The following is a 26,350-nucleotide window of genomic DNA, read 5'->3' as shown; positions in this document are numbered from 1 at the left end:
GGACAGGATGTGTCAGTTCAAGGAGGTAGGGATGAGAGGGAGGGTTGGATATAGGATGGGCCTAGAGGTGCGGAGGTTTTAACACTGTTCAATTCCATGTTTAGGCTATTGGGCTGTACGCCCCCGAGGTGGAATATGAGGTGTTGTTCCTCCAGTTTGCGGGTGGCATCATTGTGACACTGAGCAGGCCCATGATGGACATGTCACCCAGGGAGTGGGAGGAGGAGTTAGAATGGTTGGCAGCTGAAAGGTTTGTCATTTATTGCAAACAGAGTGCAGTTGCTCTACGAAATGGTCTCCAGAACTCCACTTGGCCTCACCGATGTAGAGACCATATCGGGAGCAGTGGATGCAGTAGACCAAGCTGACGGATGTGCAGGTGAATCCTTAGCAGATATGAAAGGTCTGATTTGGGCCTTGAATGGAGGTGAGGGTGGGAGGGGCAGGGGCAGGAGCAGGTGCAACACTTCCTGAGGTGGCAGGGAAAGGTGTTGGGTGTGGTAGGGTTAGTCAGGAGTGTGGAGCAGACGAGGGATTCATGGACGGAGTGGCCCTGGGAAAGGCAGATAGGGGCAGGGAGGGAAATATGTCTTTGGTTGTGGGGCTGGATTGCAGGTGGCAGAAGTGGTGGAGAATGATATGCTGGATGTGGAAGTTGGTGGGGTGATATGTTAGGACAAGGAGGATTCTGTCTTTATTTCTGTTGGAGGAAGGGCTGTGAGGGCAGAAGTGCGGGAAACACAAGAGATGTAGTTGGGGGCGTTTTTGATCATCAGAGGAGGAAGTAAGTTACAGTTCTTGAACTAGCAGCACATCTGGAATGCTCGGAGTTCAACGTCCCATCTTGGGAGCAGACGCTGCAGAGGCAGAGGAATTGGGAGTAGGGGATTGCATTCTTGCAGGAAGGTGGGTGAGAGGAGGTGTAGCCCAGGTAGCAGTGGGAGTCAGTGGGCTTGAAATGGATGTCAGTTTCAAGGAGGTCACCAGAGATGGAGACCGGTTTTGGCCTAGCAGCAGTGAAATAACATCAATATAGTTGCAAATCAGGATAATGTGAAGCTTGGAGGAGATAGCTGATGGTTGTGTTCCATTAGCATTTGTCCTTGTTCTCCGAGGTGGTACCGGCTGAAGAAACCTTGGTGAATGACTGCAGTGCAACCTAAAGGTGCATCAATGGTGCACGGAGTGACTATTTAAATTGTTGGATGCAGTGCTAATCAAATGGGCAGCTTTATCCAGAATCGTGTTGAATGTCTTTAGTGTTGTTGGAGCTGCACTCATCCAGGAACATGGAGACAATTTGATCACTTTCTTCATACCTTGTAGATTGTGAACCGGCTTTGGAGAGTCAGGAGGTAATTTACTGCAAAATTCCCAGCCTCTGACTTTCTTTTGTAAGCACAGGATTTATACAACTGATTGAGTTAAGTTTCTAGTCAGAAATAATCCCCAGGATTTGATGACATGGGAATTAGTTAAGCTTTTGAATGTCAAGGAAAGATAGTTATTTTCTCTTGGAAATGATCATTGCTTGATACTTGTCCCTTATGAGCCCAAGTCTGATAATTGGTGAGATCCTGTTACATGTAGGCATAGATTATTTCATTACCTGATGAGCTACAAATGGTGAAGTGAGCAATGTGCAATCATCAATAATCATCTGACATATTGATAAAAGAAAGCCTATTGATTAAAGAAGGTAAACTAATATGATATGCACAGTAAAAGGAAGTGTGAAACACATTAAGGACTGAAAAAGGAGAGTTACACATGAAGGCAGGAAACAAGGCTGAGGTTTTATGGTAACAAGGAAAAAGATGCTGGGGAGGTCACAGTGAAAAAGGACATCATTCAGATACTTGAAAGGTTTAAAATTGATCAACATGGAGTAATGAATAGGTTGTCTGATCACCAGTACTTGGGGTGACCCATCTAAGAATACTGAGGGAAGTGAGAGTGGAAATTACAGACACCCTGACCATAATTTTCCAGTCTTCCTGAGATTCTGAGGTGGTTCCAAAAGACTGGATATTGTAAACACTTGTTCAAGAAGGGAGTAAAAGATAAGCTAAGCAATTACAGGTCAGTCAGTTTAATCTCAGTGATGGGGAACTTTTGGAAACTAATACTTTAGACAAAATTAATAGTAATTTGCACAAATGTGGATTTATTACGGAAAAAAACAGTTGGAATTTAAGAGAAAATCATGTTGAGCTAACTTGCCATTTTTTTTTGTTGACAGTAACATTTGGTGAGGATAGTAATGTTAATGTTGGAATGTAAGAAATTAGAGCAGTTGTAGACCATTTGTCTCCTCAGACCTGCCCTGTCATTCAATAAGACTATAGCTGATCAGTCTGATGTATTGCGTATGGATTTCCAAACACATTTAATAAACTGTCACACCAAGAAGTGTAGGCATAGTTAAAGCTCATGCAGTCCAGTCGAAACAGAGTAATGGCTGATGGATGTTTTTTAGACTAGGAAGAGGTTTGCAGTGGAGTTTCCCAGAAACCTCTTGCTGTTCCTGATTGAGAAATGCAAAGGGCACAATTTCATATTTTGTGAAAGGTTCAAAACTTGGAAACATTGTAAACCACTTAGAAGGTGGATGGTATATAACTTCAAAAGGACAAATGTTGATGGAAAGGGTGGAACAGTGACAGATGAAATTTAGCGCAGAGCAGCAAAGGCATTCATTTTTTGTCAGGAAGAATATGACAAAGCAATATAAAATGAATGGTCCAATTTCAAAGGGGGCAAAGGAGCAAAGTGACCTGAATGTTTATGTACATGTTTTATAATCAGCTGACAGAGTCGAATGGTTCACCTCTTCTCCTAGTTCGGTTTTGTGCACAACAGATTTTAACTTAAGTAACAGCGGCCAATTCAGGGAGTGCTTATGTTTTTCGACTGTGTAAGGCTTATACAGTTAGGAATTCACATGTCTCTTCTAAAAGAAAAGAAAGTAATATTAATTGTATATGATACCTGTTCTAAATTTAAAAAAAATAATCCTGCAACTCTCTCACATGCATTCAACAGTGTGCGCATTTACACGTAAGTTGCCAAGTAGGAGCATAGATCAAGATGTTTTTAAAGTTCAGATAAGTGAATTATATGTGGGCTTCATAAGTTGAAGCCTTGGCTAGTTTCGGACTGGACTCAAGGTTATTTCTGGATTATGGATCAGATGATTCGAAGATGTTGATTATGATTTAACTTTCCTTATGAAGTCATTTGCTGTTTGGTTGATTTTTTTATGCTGGATAGGCTGGGACTTTCTTCCCTGGAGCTTAGGCGACTGAGGGTACCCTTGTAGCGGTGTGTAAAATCATGAGAGTCACAGATAAGGTACATAGGCAACTCTTTTTTTTTTCCCCATGGCACGGGGAAGTCCAAAATTAGAGGGCAGAGGTTTAAAGTGAGAGCAGAGAAATACAAAAGGGTCCAGAGGGGCAATTTTTCCACACAGGGTGGTAAGCATTTGGAACAGGCTACCAGAGATAGTTTGGAGGTGAGTACAATTTTGCCATTTAAGAAACATTTTGACAGGTACATGGATGAGATAGGTGCGGAGGGATATGGAACAAACACAGATTGGCCTAGACCAATTGTGAAATCTGGGCAGCACGGACAAGTTGGGCTGAAGGGCCTGTTCCCATGTTGTAAACCTGTATGATTCTATGCCATAATGGTTAACCAAAAGGCAGGGCTCAAGTTTGCAGGATGGATGCAGTAAGAAAAAGATTCTTTCTACTTGGGTTCCTCCTCCTTCTACACCACCTCTTCTTCTGATCTCTGGCTTGGACAAAAGCAGTTTCTTAAAACGTAAAATAGCATTAGTTGGCTCATCACATAATCTTGTCTTACCAACTAATCAGTTACCCAAATATAGCCATGACATATTGATTCCAGGTCCATAGTTCAGACATGGTTGGATTATGGCTAGCGGTATTCCATCTTCAACCATAGACCATTGTCCAGTGTTTGCAAACAGCCACATGGTCCTACCCCAATTGAATACATAAATGATTGGTTAGATGTTTTAAAAGTGTTTCAGGAGATGGTGTAATTCTCAATTTCTCTAAGGTGATAGTCCCTCATTGATTCTGATAGACAATTTGACTCTGTTTTTCATAACTTTGAAGTTTGTAAGGCACAGTTAAGCAAAAAATTGGTTGTCTCAAAAGCTGCTGTTTACCTCGCTGAAATGCCGATGTTCAGTCATTTAAAAATCTATCAATTGTTTCAACCTAGTATGAAACAATATCTTTTTCAATATAAGGAATGGTTTTATAAGAACATAAATTATTGAAGGTAGAAAGCCAAATTGAGAGTAAGGTTAATAAATTATATAGCGCCATAGGCTTTATTAATATGTAGAGCACAAAAGCAAAGAAATCTGTTTGAATTGTAAAGAACAGTGATTCAGCCTCAACTGGAGTATTGCACACAGATCTGGGCTTCATAGATTAGGGCAAATGTACAGGCATTAGAAATGTACAGAAATTGTATGAAAATTGTCCTAGGAATGAGTATCATCAATCACCCGAATGGATTGGAAAAACTGGAACAGTTTTCCATTAGGAAAAGAAGTTTGTGAGCTGATTCATAGAGATTTTTGAAATCACCAGGAGTCTGGTCATAGCAGAGAGAGGAAAAATAAAATTCACATTGGAGGAAGGATTAAGAACAAGAAAGCATAGATTTTATGTAATTGCAAAAGAGACGTTGTCTGTATTGTCATTGTCAGCATGTTGTTAGTATCTTTAAAGCATTGCTTGAGAATGTAGTACAGGCAACCAATCAAGGCATTTGAGAGGGACATAGATTATTATTTAAAAAGGAAGATTGCAGGTGGCTGAGTGGAGAAGGTGGAGGAGAAGCCCAAGGTGAATGCCTCTCTCGAAGAGCCAATAAAGACATGAGGGGTCAAATGGCCTCATTCTGTGCTATACTAGTTCTGAGAGCTTTTTTTGCAGAACTGTAATATCATTATATTAAAACTACCTCAAACTGGTTCACATAAACATCACTAACTTTTAAAAGACATAATAGAATGGAAATGAAAGCTGGTGGAAAAGACTATCGAACAGAAATAAAATGTGAGCATTTGAAATGTCTTCATAAATTCTTAAAACTGTTTATTTTTGCACCATAGGATTGTCTCATTAGAGAAGCGGATTACCTTTTGCATTAAGTAGCTGAGCGAGATAATTAGAGTCCTATTGACTTAAATTTAAATTGCCTGATAGAATATCCTTTAATGTTTTTAACACGTGATGAAATCGCCCCTCAATCTTCTGAACTCGAGAAAAGGCCAGGAGTGCAGGATCTGACCATTATGTTATATTTGAACCAATGTTTGTTCTAAGCTGTGCGATAAAATGTAAGATTCCATGCAGGCCACATATAACAGTGGTCCTTGAAATTACCTTGCATGCATGACCACACATGAAAAAGGCCACAACCTTAATAAATTCACTTGTACATTCGCAAAAAAAACCAACTATTTTAATGGAATGTTGTAGGGTACAATTCAAACCTTGTTGGCATAAACATTTTTGTCGATGTAGATGAGACAAATCAGCAATTTGCTGTTCCTCATTCACATTGCCTCCTTTTCATCGTATGCCAGTCACCTGAGAATTTGATTTTATCACAAATGTGGCTCTTTACAAGAAAAAAATAACTTGCCAGTGAGGATTTGCAGATGATTTCTTGCTTTCACTTCTAGTTTTCCGATTCAGTCATTGTGAAGTATATCCTTGCAGGATCCTGAATTGTGTATATTGATAGTATCATCATCTTTTTCTCAGAGCATAGCCATAGCTGAAAAGAAAACTATAATTCTATAGTGATTGTAACAAGGTCAGCCATGTAGACCTCATAGAATATTAGCAAGCCCTAACTGACAGACATAAACAGAAGTGTCAGAGGTTCTGAGATAGTAGGAACTGCAGATGCTGGAGAATCTGAGATAACAAGGTGTAGAGCTCAATGAACACAGCAGGCCAAGCAGCATCAGAGGAGCAGAAAGGCTGACATTTCGGGCCTAGACCCTTCTTCAGAAAAAAAAATTTCTGAAGAAGGGTCTAGGGCCAAAACATCAGCCTTCCTGCTCCTCTGATGCTGCTTGGCCTGCTGTGTTCATCCAGCTCTATACCTTGTGTCAGAGGTTCTGATAATTCTGAACGCTAGCTCTGAGGAAGCTGGGTCAACATCAAGGACTCTCCATTTGTAAACAAAAGGTGACATGGTGATGGGATTCCAGCCTCCCTGAGTATTTCAGGCAATGAGAGAAAAGCAGGCTGAAGAAATTCACTTGCAACAGTCATCTTTCAATTAGGGTAAGCATTTCTAGCATAAAGCTGTTATTTGGGAAGCTTGACCTGTTTGATCCTGCTGTCAAAGATCGGACCCAGTATTTGGCAATGAGTAATTCTCATGGCAGCTTGTGGATCCTCAGCTTTTTCGGTTATTAGGAACCGAACCTCCCCTGAGGCACCACATACGAAAGCCTTTCAAGAGCTGACAGATTGAGTTAAGGCATATTATAACCTTAAGCTTCCACTAACTCTGCGATGCTATCAGCTTTACTCAGCAATTCAAAAACCATGGATGTTTAACCAGGTTAAGATGATTGGCAGAGGTTTGTAAATTTGGTTTAACTATTAATGAAATGGAATCATGGAATCTCTTCAGTGTGGAAACAGGCCATTCGACCCAAATAGTCCATACCAACCCTCTGAAGATAATTCCACCCAGACGTATCTCCTTTCCCTATCCCTGTAACCCGACATTTCGTGTTGCTAATGCACCTAACCTAAACATCCCTGCATACTATTGGAAATTTAGCATGGCCAATCCACCAATCTAGCATGTTTTCGGACTGTGAGAGGAAACCAGAGCACCTGGAGGACTCTCACGCAGACACAGGGAGAATGTGCAAATCCTACACAGTTGGTTGAGGTTGGAACTGGGTCACTGACACTGTGGTGCAGCAGTGCTAACCACTGAGCCACCATGCCACCCAAATGCTGAGAGACCATTTGATACATGAAATTAATGATGTAACCATGCAAAAGCCCAACTGGACTTCAAACAGGCAGCACAACTGGCATTATCATTGGCAAATGTGCATACATTGAGTTGTCTACCATTGTTGGTGTTACCACCACTGGAAGAGTCTGAAAACATGTTAAGCATTCTGGGCACGCTTCTAGTCACAGCTGACAATATCAGACTTTGGATGCAGAAAGATTTATTCCTGTCAAAACTGAAACAGTTGGTGGTGATGGAGGAAACCAAAGGGCTATCACAACCAGAAATTTTTGGACTCAGAGAAACCAGCTCACAGTAGAGAGCGACATTTTATCATGTGGAACAAGAGTGATTATCCCAAGCAAAAGGTTGCTGCCAGATACTTGCTGAACTCCACCAGGGTCATCCAGGGGGTTTCCAAAATTAAGATGTTGACAAGACGTTATGTCTGATGGCCAGGATTGGATGCACATGTAACTGCATTGGTGGGGAAGTGCCCAGAATACCAACGAAGACAAAACTTAACTGTCATCAGCTCCCCCACGTTCATGGGAGTGGCTGGCTAAACTCAAGATCAGTTACATGTCAACTATATTGCTCTTTTCAAGGCTTAATGTTCTTAATCATTGTGAATGACCATTCAAAGTGGCTGGACTTGCACAGAACTTATTCATCAAAAGATGACAGTAAAAAAAACTGTGTGCATCTTTTGCAGTACATGCAATCCCAGAAGTGTTAATCACGGATAACAGGTCATAATTTACCAACAGGGAATTTGAGTATTTCCCAAAGTCAAATAGTGTTCGTCATATAAGGGCAGCTCCATACGATTCATCACCCAGTGATCTTGCAAAAAGAGCAATCCAAAGTTTGATGGCAGGCTTAAAGAAACGACCTACAGTTGCACTGAATAACAAATTGTCCGGTTCCTATTTGATTATAGGACCACCCTTCATGCAACTACAGGAATAGCTCCAGCAGAGTTACTAATTGGGAGAAGTCTCCACATCAGGTTAAACTTGATCTTCCCAGATTTGGAGGGGAGGATGAAAAGGCACCAGGAGCACTAATGCTGGACACAAGACTTCACTAAGTAAGAAAAACAGTTTACTTCAAGGGGTGAAGTTTGATGTAGGAACCATAGAAATGGCCTTGCATGGCTAAGAGGCATGTTGATGTGAGGTCAGGCCCCATGATGTACAATACTTAGGTAGGTGAGGCAGACCTGAAAGCTGTGAACTTGCAAACAGGGCAGGGACAAAACATACGCAGTCCCTTAGAACAACCAAAAAGGGTGGGTTCTCACCGTCCATTTAGTGTTGAAGAAGCCTTGGAGTCCGAGACGGACACAGTAGGTTTTGCAGCCTTGACGCCTTTTACTGCCTGAAGAAGAGGATGAATTTCTTCTGATACACTCTAGGAGCAAGAGGCGGGCTGCAGTCTGGTACATGCTGCCCGTATCTGAGGCTGAGTCAGAGGAACTGGACCCAGTGCAAAAATGCCCTGGGAAAGGCTACAAGGAAAAAAAGTGGCCTACTTCCCTGAAATTAGAGGGGGAAAGATGTAGAGATTGCAACTTGGTCAGCCAGGTCTGACATAGGATGTGAGTTCCCTGATTGGAGCAGTTAACCTGGTCCAATCAGGGATCCCTGGCTGACAGATATAAACAGGAGTGTCAGCGGTTTTGTTCACTCAGACAGCTGGCTCTAATGATGCTGGATCAGTGTCAAGGACTCTCCACGTGTAAATAAAGAGTGACTTGGTATTGGGATACCATGTGGTATTATTTCAAATTCCAATAAATATGACAGCAATAATATGTACTTATAGGCTTTCTTTATGTTCCTCTTTTATCTTCCTGTTACAGCATGAAGATCCAGATATCTCGATGTAAGTAATAATCAGAAAAAGTATTTATACAGTATAGGTTTGTTTTTGATACTAATGTGCACAGAAGGGTGTATCTCCACTGTTTTGATTAAATAAAGAGATTCAGACATAAGTGGTTTTGAGATAATTTAACATAGTAATATTGGCTTCATAGTGTGTGGGCTATTAAAAATCTGATCAGCCATCATGGCTGTCATTTCGTCACACTTGTTGACATTCCAAGGGTTGAAATTAGATTGAGACTGTCATCCACACTTAGTCAAAATGAACTTAGTATTTTGAGAAGTAAATGGACATTGAAATGGATAATAAGCAGTGAAAAAAATGCATGAAGTTTCAAATATATGGGATAATATTTTGGCCCTTCACGAACAGTTACATTAAATCACTTGTGAATGCTAAGTCATTCATCCAAATACATCATTCTAAAATAATAGCAATCTTATGTCAAATCATGCACTTTGGTTTAAGAATGAAGACTTCAAATCATTCGGACTTTTTATTTGGATAAAATGCAGTTCCATCATTTCAAATAAATAACAAACATTACCAGTTTCATCCATGCAAATCAAAGGTTTTTAAATGACAATAAAAAAATTATGCAGTTATTGAATAGTACTTTACAGTCTGCAGTAGGATTTTGTCCTGAATTTGTGATTTAAGTACAATACAACGCAGTAATAGATCTTTGAGTCAATATTACAAGGTGGGCCAAAACCGTGCATGTTAAAGGAAAGCCAAGGCACTCATTGCAAGGATATGAGGGAGAAAAGGCAACAAATCACTTTGATATTAAAAATCTTTGATTAGTGTGCCTGGCAAGGTACCAGTGAATCAAATATGTGATTGGGCAAGAGTTCATCTGAAGTCTTCAGTCCTGTTTTTAGTCCAATATAACTCCCCTACAGATTTGCTAAATCTGCAGTGTGCCAGGAGGATCCACCTCAAATAAATGACACTGAGCCACAATTCTGTCACCAACATCAGTAACAAAAAGCAGCTTTTCTGTACTGTGTATGCAGTTTGAAACAAAGATTACAAAATTATTGTTAATTTCCCCAAGTCAAAGCTTTCTGAATATGAAGATACATTGACTCTGTGATTCCTTGCTGGAATCATAGCTTTGATATGAAGCTGTGGCTTAGAACAAGCTGCATTGAAGTTTGAGCTCGTAACTTGTATATAACAGGACAATATGAAGGAAGCAAGTAAATATTTATAAGTTATTTTGACCTATCACTATAGTTCCCTTACCAGGCATATTGTAAGACATTGGAAAAGGGTTTTACCCAGCAGCATAAACAAAACATGCTGAGGAATAGATATGTGCATATCCAGAGGGGAAGTTCAGCACTCACTGAGGGGAGGAAATCTTTCATTAATAGATACGTGCAGATTTTAAGTGTCCAATGGTGTGGTCAAACTCTAAATATTTCATTGAGAATGGCGTAAACCCACTTGCCAGGAGCCACATTTTGTTTCAGTGTAGGTTGTCATTCTGCAAATTTAGATGGAAGTTGAGAAAGGCATATTTCAGCAAAAAAGTGAAAATTCCCAAATTGTGTGATAGAAAGCATAAGTTCAGGAGAAGGTACTAAAGTATTTCACTGTTACTCAAAGTAAGTTAAAATGTTAGTGTAAACATAAAAATGATAACGATAATTTTCAAGTCCCTACGTCATTTTTGCTTTGCAATTATTTCAACATAGTGCAAGGAGTAGAAGGATTAAATTACAGAGGAATGCCTATCCATCTCCAGTTGCAAGCAGACCTCAGTCTTGTTGACCAGAGCACCCAACCAACACAATTGCAGCATCCTGATTATTTGTTAATTGGTGTCCAAAAATGTAGGTAGGACCACCAATGTTCATTTTGTTCCTGTCTACACCATTGCTTCAATTCCTGTTCCTGACTATCAATCATGAGTAGCATAATCAGGAGGCAGGTACGTGCTGTGGTAATCAAAATAAGCCTAAACTCACTCTGGCAAAATGTGGAAAGCTTTGGCGGCTGTTTTGTTCCAATGTACTTGCAGTGACACTAGAATGTTCTGAACTGATGAGGATGGTTCTGGTGTAGGAGTTATTTCTGCATGGAAATCCTACTGGCAATTCAACTCTAGCAAAAGAAGCACCAGAAGCAAGAGAAATCAAACGATGCTCTAGGAATACCAAACGGCTAAGAAGTATGCTCGCAAAATCCAAACCCCCTGATGTTCCAAGATTTGGAACCGTTTGTTTAAGAAATGTTATTGTTTTCTGAGGATCTATGGACATAGAAGGTTTGCTTCTCCAGCAAGTATTTGACAAACTTTGGGAAATCAACAACAAGATCGACAACTGACAGTTACAGCAAGGACAGCATAATCTGCTCACGTTGAGGTTACATTGAACTTGTTCATCTGCAGCTCCTTCCAGGCTGCCATTTGGATTATCAGTGCTGCTTTCTTTACCATAGAACATCGAACATTACAGCACAGTACAGGCCCCTCGGCCCTCGATGTTGTGCTGACCTGTCATACCGATCTGAAGTCCATCTAACCTACACTATTCCATGTACGTCCATATGCTTTGGCCACTTGTCTCATCCAGAATCTAGGGTGACATACAGATGTTGTCAGATGGTACTCTACCTCACAGAGATCACATTATTTATCCCCAGATCCTTTTGTCATTGACAGCATCCATGTTGCCCTGTGGACTTGGTAAGGTGGCTAAGAAGGCATGTGGGATACTTGCCTTTACTGGCTGAGGTTTAGAATACATGAACCAGGAGGTTTTGCTAGAATTGTACGCAATGCTGATGAGGCCACAACTAAAGTACTGCATTCATTTCTGGTCACCACATTACAGGAAGGATGTGATTGCATTAGAAAAGGCACAGCAGAGATTACCGCGATGCTCCCTGAGCTGGAGGAATAATTTGATAGGCTGGGGTTGATTTCTCTGAAGCAGTGAAAGTTGAGGGGGGACTTGATACAAAAGCATAGAATTATGAGAGATGGATGGCAATGCATTTTCTATTATTTCCTCATCAGTGACCAAGGTACATGAACAGGCTAAGAGGGGATGTGAGGAGAAATGTTTTCACCTGGATGCTGATGGGAGGCTAGAACTCTGTCTGAAAGCATGATTCTATCAGAAACTCTTAACATTTATGCAGTACTTAGATATTCATTTATAATGCCTTCGTCTCCAGGGCTATGGGCCAAGAACTGGAAAATGAGATTTGTGTAGCCAGACCTTTGTTGACGAGCATGGACCATGTGGTCTCTTTCTGTGCTGTAAACATCTATGAGTGTCTTTCAAAGAAACTTTACTTAATGAATTGCAAAGGTTTGGAATCCTTTTGAATGTTTAATTGATGAATGATGAATCAAAACTGCTGGTAAAGGTCTGTACCCATTTATCATTTCTCACTGAGTGCTTTTAGATATTTTTACTCAACCTGCTCAGATGTACTGTGACACAATCATGGAGGAGGCAGGACTTGAACCCAGGCTGATGTTTTATACTGAGCAGATCTTCCATCTCCCCCACAGCTATAGAGCAAGTGGGAGCTGGCTACATGGGGAGAAACTCTCTCTCTTGCACACTTGTTTAATGTTTGCACTGAGAATGACAAGCTTAGCAACTGAATTACAGTAGACTCTGATCCAAGGCTCCAGTGGCAACCCTAATGCACAGCTCTTGAATGAAAATGATGGCTGGACAAGTCTCCTGGCATCCTGGAATAGAACTCAAAGTTATGTTAGTTTGCTGTAAACTCTGCAATACAGTGAACTCATGATGTTACAAATGGAGGAAGACCTGAGATGCTTTTAAGAATAGGATACTGAGCAATTACAGGATATAAGAAAAAGAATTATTCAACTGGATGGTTGCAACCATATTCATCAAGAGAATTTTAGCTGAATAATCGCTGCTTCTCTGTTTTAATTCATGTACAGCATGTATCATGGTCATTCTGCCTTCCAATAAGCAGCATCTGCCCAAATACCAACATTAATATTCATGCCAATTAACATTGCAGGGTCACCTACTATTGTAGGAACATACACCGTACACAGAGATTTAACGAGCATAATGACTTGATTGGCTTACAGAAATACAACACACTAATTACCAGCATAATGTAGGCCCATCATGCCAGCCTTAAGTGATCTCTCTTTTACTCCACTGTTTCTACAAAGTATTCCACCGATGTGAAAGATAAAAGGCTGTTTTGTTTGACACGTAGGCAAGGGCTTATGAGCTGTGCTTCATCTAAACTGTGTTATGCTAAATCATCAAGCCATCAGGAACATGCCACACAGCGAACAATCTGGCTGTGCATAGACAAGGATCCTTCAGAATGTCAACCCTCAATGAATTTTGCAGCATGACACATTGGTCACACACAAGTTAGAAGGTGCATTGCTCATGAGCAAAGGCTTATTGTTGTCAACCTCTGGAAGATCAAATTGAAAGGACCCACTGTAATAACTATTTATGGGAAGATACAGACTATTACAACCATCCTCAGGCAAGGTTTGCAAATTCATTAGATGTCCAGACATAGTACCCGAAATAATTAAGCCGCTGGGTGAAGAGGGACAAATGGGGGCAGCACGGTGGATCAATGGTTAGCACTGCAGCCTCACAGTACCAGGGACCTGGGTTCAATTCCAGCCTCAGCCACAGTGTGGAGTTTGCACATTCTCCTCATGTCAGTGTGGGTTTCCTCTGGGTGCTCTGGTTTCCTCTGGGTGCTCTGGTTTCCTCCCACAATCCAACTATGTGCAGGCTAGGTGGATTAGCCAGGTTAAATTGCCCATAGTATTTGAGGATGTGTCGATTAGATGGGTTACACAGGGATGGGCCTGCGTGGGATGTTCCAAGGGTCGGTGTGGACTGGTTGGGCTGAAGGGCCTGTTTCCACACTGTAGGGATTCCTTTCTTCTTCAAGCCCCTTCAGTTGATCAAAACAAAGTTAATTTTGAAAGGATACCCTCCTTCTCCTTCTTCATAGCCCAAATGAAATTACATTTTAAACGAGCCAAAACAACCAGGCTTTCTGGAGTGAACAAAAGAATGAATTTATTAGTTACTAAATATCAGACAAAATAATAATGCACCACACGTACATATAAATTAAGAATAAGAAGAGAGTCCAAAAAAGGCACAAAACTGGAAAAAGAAACAAATCCATCTGTGAAGATGCGAGAGTAGAATGTAGCCATTACAATGAATATTACTGCTAACGTTGACATTTGAAATTGATTAGTCAATTTTGAAATTCTTAAAAGCCTTAGCCTTGCAACTTGATTGAAGTTCTTTTGGCCTGGTTCCTTTCAACAGTGACTGGCTGTCAACACTCGGCGTGAGAAAAATACTTTTCCCTTTCTTATAGGCAGTGCAGAGGTTTTTAATGGATGGTCTGAAATTGTGACCTTCGCAACATACTAGGCCACACACTAGGATGACAGACCACTAAACACGGACATACTGGGGTAGAAGTCAATCTTAAACACTTTTTTTTGGTAAAACACAAGCATGGCCTGCAGGAATTGTCCTCCTGACAATGGTTTGGTGAGTCAGCCTTTTATTGTCTCTTCCTGCTCAGGCTTTCTGAATTGCTACCACTGTTATCTTTTGGCTGCATGCCCTTTTTATTTTTTTTTTAAAAAAAGCACTTGTTGCAATTAAAAAGTTCAGTACATCCATTGGTGATCTGGGGTTATGATCTGTGGTCATGACTTGATATGGTGGAAATGTCTCTGAACTAGTAATCCAGTGATCTGGGTTAATGGGCTGGAGTCATTGGTCCAAATCTCCCATCCGATGGAATTTGAATTCAAGTTCAAGTTCTAAGTAATGGCATGATAAAACCATTACTAATTGTTATAAAAATCTATCTTGTTCATTAATCTTCTGAAGTGAAGGAAATCTACTGTCCTTACCTGGTCTACATTTCTTGTGACTCTTGACTCACAGCAACATTATTCAAAGACATTGTTGTGACAATAACAAAAGCATAGATCCCTTTACATCTCTTAATCTTGTCCAAATAAATATGTAGACAATTAGCAAAAAAGTTCAAAGAAAGAGTACTTATTTTAAATTCATTAAGATAGCAATCAATTAAATTGAACATCCATATCTACTTTGAAAACAGTGTCATATTGGGCTAGTACATTTGAGTGTCTTGGAGCTTCATCAAGCATTCATAATGAGGCCATCTGTGAACTATATCAACAGAACATATGGACGATATTGTATTCTTTCATAGAGCATGACAGCTGCAGAGGCTATGGAAGAGCATGAAATGGATCTCATAAACATAACTTACAGAAGGTTCACAAATCCAAAATATACTTCACAGTCCAGAGAGGGGTAAGGAATCATGTATTCACGAGAAGCTAGTCCATTTCATGACAACAGAGGGGCCTTGGGAGTATAAAATCACTACTCCACAATGGAACTGTGCAAGTTAAGACTATAAAGTATAGCATTACAACGTACACCCTTATTCCAGCCTGGTGAAAATTGACAGCATCAGGAATAGGGGTTAGACTCTGAAATCATGTCCTGCCCACCATTTTTTAAAACACCTTCAGAATTTTCCTGACTCTAGAAAAAAAATGCAAACCCTGAGTTTCTACAATGTATATTATGTGACGTTTAAGTGTAGGTTGTAGGAGGTATATGAAGCAATGGCCTTGAACTGAGGATATAAGATCCAAACCAATAAAATATGAATTTACACAAAGTTAAGGGTTGAACACCATGCAACTGATCTCTCCAAGGTTTCTTTGATAGTAACTTCCAAGCCCCCAACCTTTGCCCTCACCTTCTGTGCACAAAAACCACAAGATTATCAAAGAATTGTCCAATCACCCTGACTTACATTTGTCTGGACCTTCATCCTTTGATGCTGCAGTCCTGCCTGTGTCCCATAAAGAGATCTGAAACTGCTGGAGCTGTTTGTCAATCAAATGGGCTAGGCACTTGATCCCACTGATATGTGCAATTTCGAGTTTGTACTACTTTAGCCCACCCACAGTTTGTTAAGGTTGCAGAAGAGGCTTATTTTGAGCCTGATAGCTAACCAGCAACTTTCCTTCCAGGAAGAGGGTTATTCGCTTCCAACCTGCCACCTTCCCCAGGTAAATTTCTGCTCAATGTATCTGCACTACTATCCTCTATTTTCACCAAAATCAAAGCCTGAGATTCATATCCCAGTCCAAGTCTGAGCACAGTGCTCAATATTAATCCAATGTATCTAGAATGGATATAGAATGTGCTGAGCAAATTGTTAGAGGTTCCTTTGTTAACTCTTATAGGTTGATGTTATAAGTGCTTGCATGTTCTTGTTACTTGACTTCTAAAGGATAGACAGAATGAGTTCCAATATCCAACTGGAAGGAAACAAGACTGTCAGCACAGTCAATGGACAGAGCATGGGCTCTCTCAACATGTCCGATCATCAGTGTCTCTGCAGGCTCAGGTACTCACAACAGGTTGCTGTTGGAGATGCCTAGAGAAAGACCTCCTTCCCACTGGAGCAGTTGAGCCTGCACTTTCAATGACCAACAATATATGTGTCACTGGAGGGCCACACCCAGCCACCATATCACTGCTTCTCACCAAGTTGTATTCTCTGGCTTACTCAAAGGAGCCAGAGAGATGCAAGTTTATAATCACTTGTGTGGAGAGGAGGGACAGACAGTATTTGTGTGAGGCATGGATGTGAAAGGGAAATAGAATGAAAGTGAGTGTTCAGATGGGAGTGAGTGTTGCTAGAGAAAGAAGAATGAGTAGTGCTGCAACATAAGCTGCTGTTAGTTGTTCTGTGCAGAATAATACTGAGAAATTAGCCCTGAATGTGTTTTACTACTTTTTCATCATGCCTTCTGAGCACCCGATTCCTCAGTGCACTTTCTCCAGGTTTGGATGGGGCAAATCTCTGTTGCTGACTGCCTTAGCCACGTCCATCGAAAGCTGATTGATTGGAAAGGTTATCCTTGGCCTCCCAACCTGGGAAAAGCTCAGTTCACTGCAATCCCTTGAATCCCAAAACAAGCCCTCCAGGTGAGGGACCCAGGGAGCAGACTTCCATTTCTGTGGTTACTGCAGCCTCAAAAATCCACATGCTGGTGAGTGCTTGTCAACCATTCCACATGCCCTTTAATGAGAAGGCTATCCTTTGACACAATGGAAGTACCACCCCAAATGCCTTTCCTCACTGATCAGTGCACCAATGCTGTATGGTACAGTGAAAGTGCCATGGATTTTCCCCACTCATCAGTAAATCTGGTTGTTCTGTGTTGTCCCAGCAGTTCTAAGTCCCAAAGATTCCATGCAAAGTTTCTGTTTGGCAATTAAACCCACCATGAGCTCACCTTGTGAGCTCAGGCAAACACCTACTTGTGTCTAGGACGACTAACATTATCTTTCATAACGTAGAAAGATCCACCACCTGCAATTTGTAAAATGACAGTATTACAATGTAGTAATTTATAGGGGCCTAGAGTCTCATTTCAAGCTTATTAAGCTGCTTTAAACAATTACTGAAACCCTTTTTGTATTATACGGCTTAATTTACTGGCAGCTATAAATTACCATGCAGCAATGTGGTCTATAATGCCATAAGAATCAGGAATAGATTTGGTCTGCTGCATAAAATTACCATCATTGTCATGCAATACAATTCTCTCCATAGCAACATTTAAACATTGTTCTTCTAAGAATTGCCTGCTCAATCTACCTTGGCCAGGTAATCATCTCTTCAAGGGTTCTGTTCTTGGTTTACAGACCTTAGATGAATGCACTGGGTGGCTTCAAACTGACTATGCTCTAAGCAAATAAAAAGTAGGCACAATATCGTTAAGAACATCCATTCTTTAGGCACGAATTGACCTTTGAATTCTCTTGTAAAGTTTGAAGGATTCTGTCTGCAACATTTGATAATGTAGAAAAGTTGACAGAATTAACACATTGGGAATGTTTGAAGGCAGAAATAACCTATTTACATTTACTCTTGTGTTTTTTGAAGGACCTGTTCTCACCTTTTGAATGTTGCAGCACTTCACTCACCATCTGCTGACCCAGTGCAATGTGCTACTAAGTGGCTGGAAGTCTTCCAAACTAAACTGTATGTTGAATGCCTCCCCAACCCACAATGCATTTTTGTTTTAAATGTTCTAATTGCCTGATTCATTCCATTAGTACAGAGATCAAATGGGATACTGTTTACCAGTGGTTATGTTCATAAACTACAGATTTTGCTGTAATTTAAATAGAATTTTTCATTGTTTTCAGGTTTCCCCCCACAGGCTATTCTGTAATTGACTGCAGAATAGCCAATCCCTTTTAATGATATAAAATGAATCCACAGTCAAGATGTATTGAAAGTAACAGGGAAGCTGATGCTGATTCCAATGTTTTTCATTGATCAGTATTTTTAGGGGCAATTTTAAACTTTGATCATAGAATCCCTACAGGGTGGAAACAGGACCTTCAGCCCAACAAGCTCATACCGACCCTCAGAGCATCCCACGCAGACCAATCCCCTGAAAAACAACCTAATCAACACATCCCTGAATGCAACAGGCAACTTAGCGTGGCCAATCCACCTAGCCTGCACATTTTTGTACTGTGGGAGGAAACCAGAGTAAACCCCACACAGACACAGGGAAAACATGTAAACCCCACACAGATAGTCACCTGTGGGTAGAATCAAACCCGGGTCCCTCTCTCTGAGGCTGCAGTGCTAACAACTGAGCCACCATGCCACCCCAAAGTTGAAAAGGCTGTGCAAGATTCCCAACAGAACACAAAGCATTAAGCTTCTGGCTGGAAGAGTACAGACTTGGTCAGTATGGGGATTGAACCCATGACCTTGGCATTATTAGCACTACGATCTAACCAGCTGAGCTAACTGAGCTGCAAGTGAATAATTTGATTACACATCTATTTGAGCTGATTGTAGCAGCTACATTCAAAGCACAAGCAGCAACTTTGGCTGTTACAGAAGTGTTTGTTTTCTGTTGAACTGGCTGTCTTTGTGAGACACACAATAAAGATATGTAACTGGAGAGGTTTTATATTTTTCATGCATTTAAATTGTCCAGAGTGGTTAAAGTCAATTTTCTTGCATTGCCATTATGCAGTCCTGAATGATTAAGCACAGGGACAAAACTAGAAAGAATGCTAATGTGCTCATGGCATGCAGTTTTTCAGGGTCACCTCCTTTACATAATTATTCAGAGCACTTATTGAAGTTTTTGATGTATATGCAGAGGTAGATTAGTAACTGGAATGTTGAGACTCAATATTTAAAGGGATGTTGACAATTAAAGAAAAATAGTTGGACGGGAGGGAAAAAGAAATCTTGCAATGCCATGAAAGGTCAAGATGCTTTTCAATCAGTTGGGGGCCTTTTATCCAACTGAACAAGGAGAAGGTTAAGGACCCTTACAAAGAAAATTAAAATCAACCAAATGAAGAGCCATGACAGCAAAGAAACAATTGCAGCTACTTTTGTTCACCCCATGGCACCAAATCCCCATACTGCCCAGTTTGATGCCTGTCGGAAGTCATGTGTGATAAGGTGGTAACACAAAAAATACTTTGTTGCCACTGCTTGATCATTTCAGTAGAATGAAGAGACTGGCAAGTTTAAGGTTGCAACAAAGAGTTCTCATATTCACATTGCCAGTTCTATGATGCTTACTCGGTGTGGGCGTAGTCGTAATGGAGAATGTGCTCTGCATTGTTGCTTCAGATTCAGTCTTTACCCTCTAGATACTTCATGTTCTGCAGATATGTTCAACTTTTGGATGTGGCCACTCAGTCATTCTCACTAAGAATCGAACAGTCATGCCTTCCTTTAAGAGGAAATGCTGCAATTGGACCGTCTTAAATGAACATTGATCATGATAGTTAACAAAGAGTTCTGGAAGTACTCAGTTGATCTGGCAGCATCCGCAGGGAGAGAAACCAAGTTAATGGCCTGGATTTTCCACTGGGTAGACAGCCATTATTCCAGTGTACATGAGAATCCCTCAGGGTCAACATCTGTTAAAATTGACCAGAAATTCAAAAGGATTCATCAAATCAATCCATTGGTTGCAAGAGCATTTCAGAGACTAGGAATAATGCAATGGATAGCAATTATCGACCAGACCAAACCATCATCAGATCTAACAAGGAGATAGCCTAGACCCTAACTTAGTCTTATTTAAAGGCAAGAGTAAGCTGCTGTGTTCCAGGTGTAATTTGATTGGTTACACTACTCGGCTCTAAGCAAAACATACTTTATTCTTACCCTACCATTAAAATACAAACACCATACATAATTCTTATACTCCATAACTACTCTGCCTCCAAATCCCAGGACCTGATCCCCTCAACATGTTCTGGCCCGCCACCCTGCTTTCCTGTCATTGGAACTGACTCACATCCCCTTCCCCACCACCTGATACACCCTGGTCCTTAACCCTCTCAACACTCACCCCGCTCGTTTCCCTACTTTGAACCCGCTTACCCCCACTCCATATCCAACCCTACTTGGCCCCACCCCAACTCCTGCCAGTTCCAACTTTCTCTCCTAACAGACAGGAACTGACCCAACAATTTCTTGGCCGTGCAGCCCCTGCTACTGGAAATGACTGGATTTGGTTTGCACTGCCCCATCCCACAGCAGACCTGAATCAACCTGACTCCTCGTCTGCCCATCACTCCTTCCTTCCCTGCTGTATCAAATATCATCCAGCCAGTTAAAACCTACCCTAAACATTGCATTACTTACTTTAATCTCTTGCCATCTTGCACCGTAGCACTGTACTTACTTGGCTACTTGGCTCCTTGCCTCGTTCCCTTTTGGCATCCTACCCACCTACCAACTCATCCCACTGACATTTTATCAAGCTGGAAGTCTCCTCAACTGGCATTTTACCTTCTTCTCACCTGGCAGCCTATCTACTTGACATCCTACCCTCCTGGCACCCTAACACCACAGTTAAGTTGTGTACTTACCATTTGACAGCAGATATCAAAATAGCTGTCAGGACTATTACATTTCAGAATGCAGCAGCTGATTACTATGAAAAAGAGAGATGGTTTATCTTCCCCAGCCATTCAGCCTGAGAAGAGAACTGTCAGAATGGATCTACAGCTCCAAATCCTGAAGAAACCTGAACAGAAGCTCTTGTCAGAAATGCAGCACACCCTTCTTTTGTGAAAGAAGGTGGAAATGTGTATTTATGCTTTTGAAGGCAGGGAGGAGGTAAAAGTACAGAAGCAAAGGCCTTGGATAGGGCAGACAAGAGGACAGATGAATGACAAAGATATCATGGAACACAAGGGAGTGTTATGATTAAAAAGAAACAAATGTTTTTCTGGAGAGTGTGTGAATGGAAGAAGATGACCAGTCTGAAATCAAAACCACCAAAAACAAGATCAGACCAACACATGGCAGTAAAACAGAATCAATATAGGGAACAGAGTTCATAGTCTAACATTGAGTTTGATAATGTCTGTCGTCATAATTTAGTGTTGCATGTATTTAAGTAAATACAGTAAAATGTGTATAAGCTGGTGCCATTTTAATTGTGTAAATTATAAAATGGAATAAATCATACGAAGTTGGGACAAATGTCATTTTCTGTTCCATACATGGCGTCTTGATTTCGTACAGTGGCTACAGGAAGTCACCACGTTCTGCAGCTATGAAAGCTCTTCCTGAGACCACAACACCAAGCAGGAAACCATGCCCCCCCCCCCCCAACTGCTGATCAGACCCAACCCAGAATGTCACCTTTGCCAAAGCCACCTCATCACTGCCGATAGTCCAGCTGCCTCTGCAGCAAGGAGACTGCCCCAACTCTCAAGGATCAGGGCCCTTCTGAACTTCCGAGGACAGAGTGACCATCCAAACTAACCGTCAAGGGCTGAGAGATCATTCACTCCACAGCCACTGTAGGCTTCTCCAAAACATCAGAGCAAACAAACAGACCGCATTTCACCAACACCAAAACAGTTGATTACGCTACGATCACCATGACCACAAGGAATGGACCGGATCTGCTTCTCAACGGCTCCCTGCAACCCCTCTCCTCCACCCTAGCCACAGAAGAAAAAATGAATTTGATTGAAGAGTTAAACAAAGTTTTTTTTTAATGAAGGATGCCATTGGTGATGGGAGAAGGAGCAAACTGGGTGGGATCCCAAAAACCATCTACGCTGCCACCTCCGCCATCTTGCCAATGTTACTGTTCTCTGCATGTGTATCGCCAAGTTCTTTGAAAGTCAGCATTTCAGAGCAGACCACTCATTTTAAAAGTATTCTGCGCTTCTATTTTGCTTAGTCAAAATGAAAATACCTCATAAGCTGTATGCCATCTGCCACCTTATTACCTAATTGGTCTCTTTCTCTTAGCAACCCTTTCTGTGTTCTCCCCACAGCCTGCACCAAGATTTGCAAGCTTAGGCAGATCACTCCTAGTCCATTTATGAGTGTATATTGCCCTCTCTGCCCCTTTTATTTACATTCTTGCACTCTGCGAAATGAATATACTTTCAGCAAATATCTGGCTGATAGCTGCTGGATGCTTGGAACTGACCTCAATTTCTTTCTTTTGAAAAAATCCTCAGCCCGTGCAACTAATTATATCAGGTTTAATGTTTTTGTCTTTTTTGAATTGTGAAATTATATTTGTAATCTTTCTGTCCTCTGGCATTGTTTTGCCATCAAAGGAGAAATAGAGAATTATTGACCATACTATCTCCATACTTGGTTGAGCAACTTAGGATCCCAGCATCCCATCTGACCTGCGTGTTAAGTGCTATCTTTTTGCTTTTATTCTACCCAGTTCCTCTATTACCTCTTCCTTTCCAGTGACTCTGGTAACGTTCTTTGCATTTTAACAGAAACTGACGCAGTAAGTTCATTTAGTAATTAATGCACATAACTCTCTTTCCTAATAAACCACAGCTGATCAAAACCTACTTTGTGGTTATGCCCGAGGGAAATTTCTGAGACTACATGAACTCTTACTGATTTCAATTGATTAGTCACTTTTCAGATCAAACATCCTTAAGTTAATGTAAAGCACATTGGATTCCTGTAGGATATCCTGCGAAGAAAGATGGAGGCTGAGGAGTGACCTGATAGAGGTCCACAAAATTGAGAGGCATAGTTCAGATGAATAGTCGGAGGCTTTTTTTCCCAGTACAAAAACCCCAACTGCAAGAGGGCACAGTTCAAGATGAGAGGGAGACAGTATAGGGGAGAGGTGAATTTTTTGAGGTAGTGGGTGCCTAGAATGCACTGCCAGTGGTTCGAGGGGTGGTGAAGGGGTGAAATCAGGCATGTTAGCAATGTTTAAGTCACATCTTTATAGATACATGAACAGGAGGTGAACAGAGAGATAGAAGTCTCAGGTGGGCAATAAGTAGTGGGTCTGAATAAAGATTAGAATTGGCGCATGCTTGCTGGGCCAATGGGCCTGTTCCTGAGCTGTCTTTTGTTTTGTAAATTCTGATTTTAAAAATCAGTTAGCGATTGATGTTTGGTTGTTTGTTGACCCTGTGGTAAAATCTGTTCTAGTTGCCTGCTCTTTTTGGAAGCTAACTATTCAGATTGATGATTTTTCATCAGAAATCTTCATGCTTGACTACCCTCAGATTTTTATCTGTAATCTGCTGCTAGTGAAAGACTGTAGTACCTTTCCTTTTCCCCTGAAGCATTTTATGCAACAGCCTTAACAATGTAAATATTCCTAAATGGCACACTGGTCTAATTAATTAATGTAGGGTACAATCAGCATTTCTACATTAATTCAAGCATTGAAAGCCACAAATAATAGTTAGGTCTACTGAATATATCTTGTCAATCTTGCTTCAGCTTTGATCATTACTCTGTTTGTTTTTTTTAATTGCAAAATTTAGAGGTTAATTATCGAATGATTCAGACCTTCAAGTTGAGACTAAGCTGTCAAGTGGAGGTCGATTATGTAGTAGTCTATATTTTGATTCCAATATAAGTTTACTTAAATTGCTGCAATTTCTGTTCCCAACTCTGTACAGATTCAATTAGTTCTGCATATTTATTGTCGGCCATATCCTTTACTTTTCAGAAAGTTGCACGATACACAATCATCATTCAAGCCACTGATATGGACGGGAACCTGAACTATGGTCTCTCCAATACAGCAACTGCACTTATTATTGTGACCGATGTGAATGACAATGCTCCAGAATTTACTACTGCCACAGTAAGTGTTAGCACTTGCTAACTCATGTTTATGTACAAGGCTATAACCTACAACAATCTGCAATGTACTGGCATGCACCATTATTGAAAGTTTTGAAGCTTAGATAATTAAATATACAATATTTCAGAACTATATTTCCCAAGTTTGAGGATGGCAGTTATACAACAACAAAGAAAACTGTGAGGGTTTTATAACGTATTTTTTAAGGCAAAGAAAATATTTGCGGAATTTGTAGTTTTTCTTTTGGAATTCTAAATATGAGAAGAATCAATTTAAGATCCTAAATGAAGTCCTTAATTACATGGAAAGGAACCCATTTGAATATTTCATTTTATAATGCCACAGGATTTGTAGCCCATTATGTGGTATGAATGAATGAATTGTGGGATGAAGATTTACATGAACATTTTTTTCATATGGGTTGAGATTTTGATCCTCATGAGTCATTTAGAGTTGAGTGTGCTTCTCAACAATGAGGATAAAACAGAACATGTTGGACACTCATCTATTGTCTGATGACGAGATACAAGCAGTAAAGGGGAAGATTTTAGAGCAAATCATTTTCTCACAGGGCTCAGCAAATAATGTTTGAAATTGTGAGAATGGAATAGGAGTAATAAGAATAGGGAAAGGAGGGATGGGCTGGGAAATTTTGCATGTTTCCTTTCCTTTGCTGAGGGATAATAAATAAATTCACCAAAATGAACATTGGAAAAACAATTTCAAAGCTAATTCTGCACATTCAAGATCTAAAACTGATGAAATCAGAATTTATGGATGAACTGATCATGTCCAGTTGACTGGATGCGGAAAATCAAATTTAAGCTTTGTGGGGTTATTTGGGAATTCATGAAAGCAGCAAAATGTTTATTACAAGGCATACTACTGAACAGAGCATCTTTTCATTTCATCTAGTTATACATGTTTACCAATTGCAAATCCAGGCTTTATTTTTATGTGTTTAGACTTACTCAACATTTAGAGATTTATTGGGCAGTTAATGTCAGCATATTTTTCCATATTGTTAGATTGTACAGTGCTGTTGGAGGCTATGGATTGTCTTTTCCTGAAGCTGAAAAGAGATAAACAATTAAAAGGCAACTAGATGAGTATGTGAATAGGAAGTGTTTAGAGGGAAATGGGCCAAATGCTGGCAATTGGGACTAGAGGTATTTGGGATATGTTCGGCATGAACAAGTTCAACCAAAGATTTTTATTCCGTGCTGTATTTCCCTTTGACTCAAAAGAGCCATAGGGGTGTTTTTTTTTAATTGCTTGCTTAGCAAGAAGAAATATCCATACTTGCAAGCAATCAGTGACAAGCCAGGATTGTGTACTGAATCATCATTATAAAGATCCCAAGTTGGACCCCAGCTGCCACAGATGAAGACTTTTGTGACCAGCTGGTCCAATAGGCGCAAACGTTCAAAATGATTTTATTCCTGACCTTGGAAAAGGGAGAGAAGGAGAGAACAACTGATGCTGAGTTTGAAAAGTACATTTCAATTATGATCCTACTCAGTTTGCAATGTTCATCTCTGGTTAATAGAGATGAGCAAGATTGATTCCAATTTAGGAAGGCTATAAACCCATTTGTTTCACATCCATTTCTTCATTAAAGAAATTAACACTGAAGAGCAATTAAAATAGCAATAGACCAATAAAGGATGGTGTGAGCATCAAACACAAATACATTTAATGTTTAACATGATGGATTTCAAGAAACAGACACCACTGGTTTTAAAATTTAATGTAACTTTATGATGGAAAAAGAAAACAATTACTAACCAAAAGTATTTTCTTTGAGTGAATGAAACACAGTTATAAATTGTTTTTTCTCTCCTTGGGAAAAGACTAGATTGCATTGGCTATGGATTTTACTGTTGCCCTTGATGTTAAATGAAGAATGCTCTGTGGTAGTGTGCTAATGCCAGCAAAATGGCTACTGGTGCAGAAATGAAAAAGCTCCAGAGATGTAACACTTTACAAATGTGAAAGACAACAGCATCTTGTTACAACCAGTCATTGTCTCAGTTTCTTTTGAATTCCTTTCATGGTCTGTAGAGCCTCTCATTGGAGCCACTTTAGTAGGCTCCAATTGCAAATCCAGGCTTTATTTTTATATGTGTTTAGACTTACTCAACATCTTAGAGA

The 26,350-nt window shown here is 40.4% G+C and overlaps 1 protein-coding gene across 2 annotated transcripts in view; it reads left to right on the top strand.

Moving 5' to 3' along the window:
- Positions 1–26,350, top strand: part of LOC125461583 (cadherin-4-like) — a 657,666-nt gene that overhangs the window by 552,093 nt on the left and 79,223 nt on the right. For both annotated transcript variants that reach the window (XM_059652819.1, XM_059652818.1), the window contains one exon: positions 24,059–24,196. In XM_059652819.1, the coding sequence (XP_059508802.1) occupies positions 24,059–24,196 (138 nt within the window). The remainder of the gene's footprint in view (positions 1–24,058; positions 24,197–26,350) is intronic.

The sequence above is a fragment of the Stegostoma tigrinum genome, chromosome 19, assembly GCF_030684315.1.
Source record: "Stegostoma tigrinum isolate sSteTig4 chromosome 19, sSteTig4.hap1, whole genome shotgun sequence".
Classification (NCBI taxonomy): Eukaryota; Metazoa; Chordata; class Chondrichthyes; order Orectolobiformes; family Stegostomatidae; genus Stegostoma; species Stegostoma tigrinum.
Note: the sequence above shows the minus strand (reverse complement) of the source record. Positions and strands in the feature narration are given on the sequence as shown.